The 1,432-nt window shown below is 67.2% G+C and overlaps 1 protein-coding gene across 1 annotated transcript in view; it reads right to left on the minus strand.

The window, feature by feature from the left end:
• The window catches only part of JAG2 (jagged canonical Notch ligand 2), a 22,814-nt gene extending 22,398 nt beyond the window's left edge, over positions 1 to 416 (minus strand). The window contains exons 1-2 of the mRNA XM_077756743.1: positions 331 to 416; positions 27 to 146 (exon numbers count right to left, since the gene is read on the minus strand). Of these exons, the coding sequence (XP_077612869.1) occupies positions 27 to 146; positions 331 to 416 (206 nt within the window). The remainder of the gene's footprint in view (positions 1 to 26; positions 147 to 330) is intronic.
• Positions 417 to 1,432: the final 1,016 nt, after the last annotated feature.

The raw sequence follows: 1,432 nt of genomic DNA on the forward strand, positions 1-1,432 counted from the left end.
CCGCCGCCCCTGCCCTCCCGCCGCACGCTCGCGGGTCGGGCAGCCAGGCACCAGATGCTCCGCGGTGTGGGCTGGGTGCCCGGGTCCGCGCTGGCGCAGGGGTCGCCAGGCCGCAGTCTTGCCCAACGCCCAGGCCGGCCCCTGGGCTGCGGCGGGGACACAGGGGGGTACCGGGGAATAAAAGGCCGTGGTGCACGCTCCAAAGAACGAGGTGAGAGCCGCCCAAAGACGCTCCTCCTGCTGTCCTGGTCACCAGGTCCCCGCGTCCCGCCCCTCCGTCATCACCGTGCTGCCCTCTGCCGGGGTCACCTCGAGCCGCCCCCCACCCACCCTCCCGGGGTCAACACCAAGGGCTCCTTGTCCGCAAACATCAGCTCCCCTCCAGCAAGCAGGGGCCCGTCCGGGCTGGCGGTCATCTTGGCAGTTGGGGACCCGAGGTTCAAGGGGGCTTTCCGACCCCTCCCCACAAACACTGAGCTATCTTCTCAACTCTGGCCCCTCCGGCCAGTCTGTCCTGGGCCCCCGGGCGGCGGGTGCAGCCCCTGCCTGGAGGCAGTAATTGGTGTGGGGGTGGGAGGAGGCGGGGAAGGCTTCCTGGGAGAAGTGACTTTCAAGGGGGCAGGGCTGCCGCCGCTCAGCAGCCCCTCCCGGAGCCAGGCAACAGGAGCAGCTGGACGCCCCTGAAGGGATGGCCTGGCTCTGCTCCGAGCACCCAAACCTCCCTACCTGAGCCCCGTCTGCTGGGGCGGGGGGGCAGGACTCCCCCAAATAAGGGGGTGCAAGCTGTGTTGGAGCCTTCCAGTTACTGCCTGCGGGAGAGGGGGTCATGGGGGGGGCCTCCTGTCTTTGCCTTGGCTCAGAAGCAGGCACCCACATGCTCCTGGCCCCAAGACAAGTGAGGAGCCCCCCACACACACACACAGCTCCAGGGGCCCAGGGCTCCATCCCTGCCCATCCCTGCCGGTCCCTGCCCGTGCCCACTGCCCCACGATCCAGGAAAGTTCCGGGCGCCTCTGCATTCAGCCAAGTGGTGAACCCTTGCAGGGCCCCTGTCCAGGCATGAACAGAGCCAGATTCACAAACTCAAAGGGTGAAGCAGGAGGGGCCAGCTGGGCAGGGGGCCCACTAAGACCCAAAGGCAGATGAGTCAGCCAGGTGAGGAGCTGGAAACAGCACATGCAAAGGTCCTGGGGTGAGGGAGGCTGACCCGGGTGAAAACCTGCGAGAAAGACACACGGCAGAGGCACAGGGGGTGAGGGGCGTAGGTGAGGCTGCTGGTGGTAGTAAGAGCCGGGCCGCGCTGGGCCTCCGAGCTGGTCTTCCTGCTAAGACCAAGGGGAAGTCACAGAGCACTGAGGTCGGCCAGGCTACCCTGGAGAGACTTAGATTTTCAGAGATCCCGGGGGTGGGGGTGGCAGCGGGGGTAAGGCCT

Source organism: Crocuta crocuta, unplaced genomic scaffold (assembly GCF_008692635.1).
Source record: "Crocuta crocuta isolate KB4526 unplaced genomic scaffold, BGI_CrCroc_1.0 scaffold729, whole genome shotgun sequence".
Classification (NCBI taxonomy): Eukaryota; Metazoa; Chordata; class Mammalia; order Carnivora; family Hyaenidae; genus Crocuta; species Crocuta crocuta.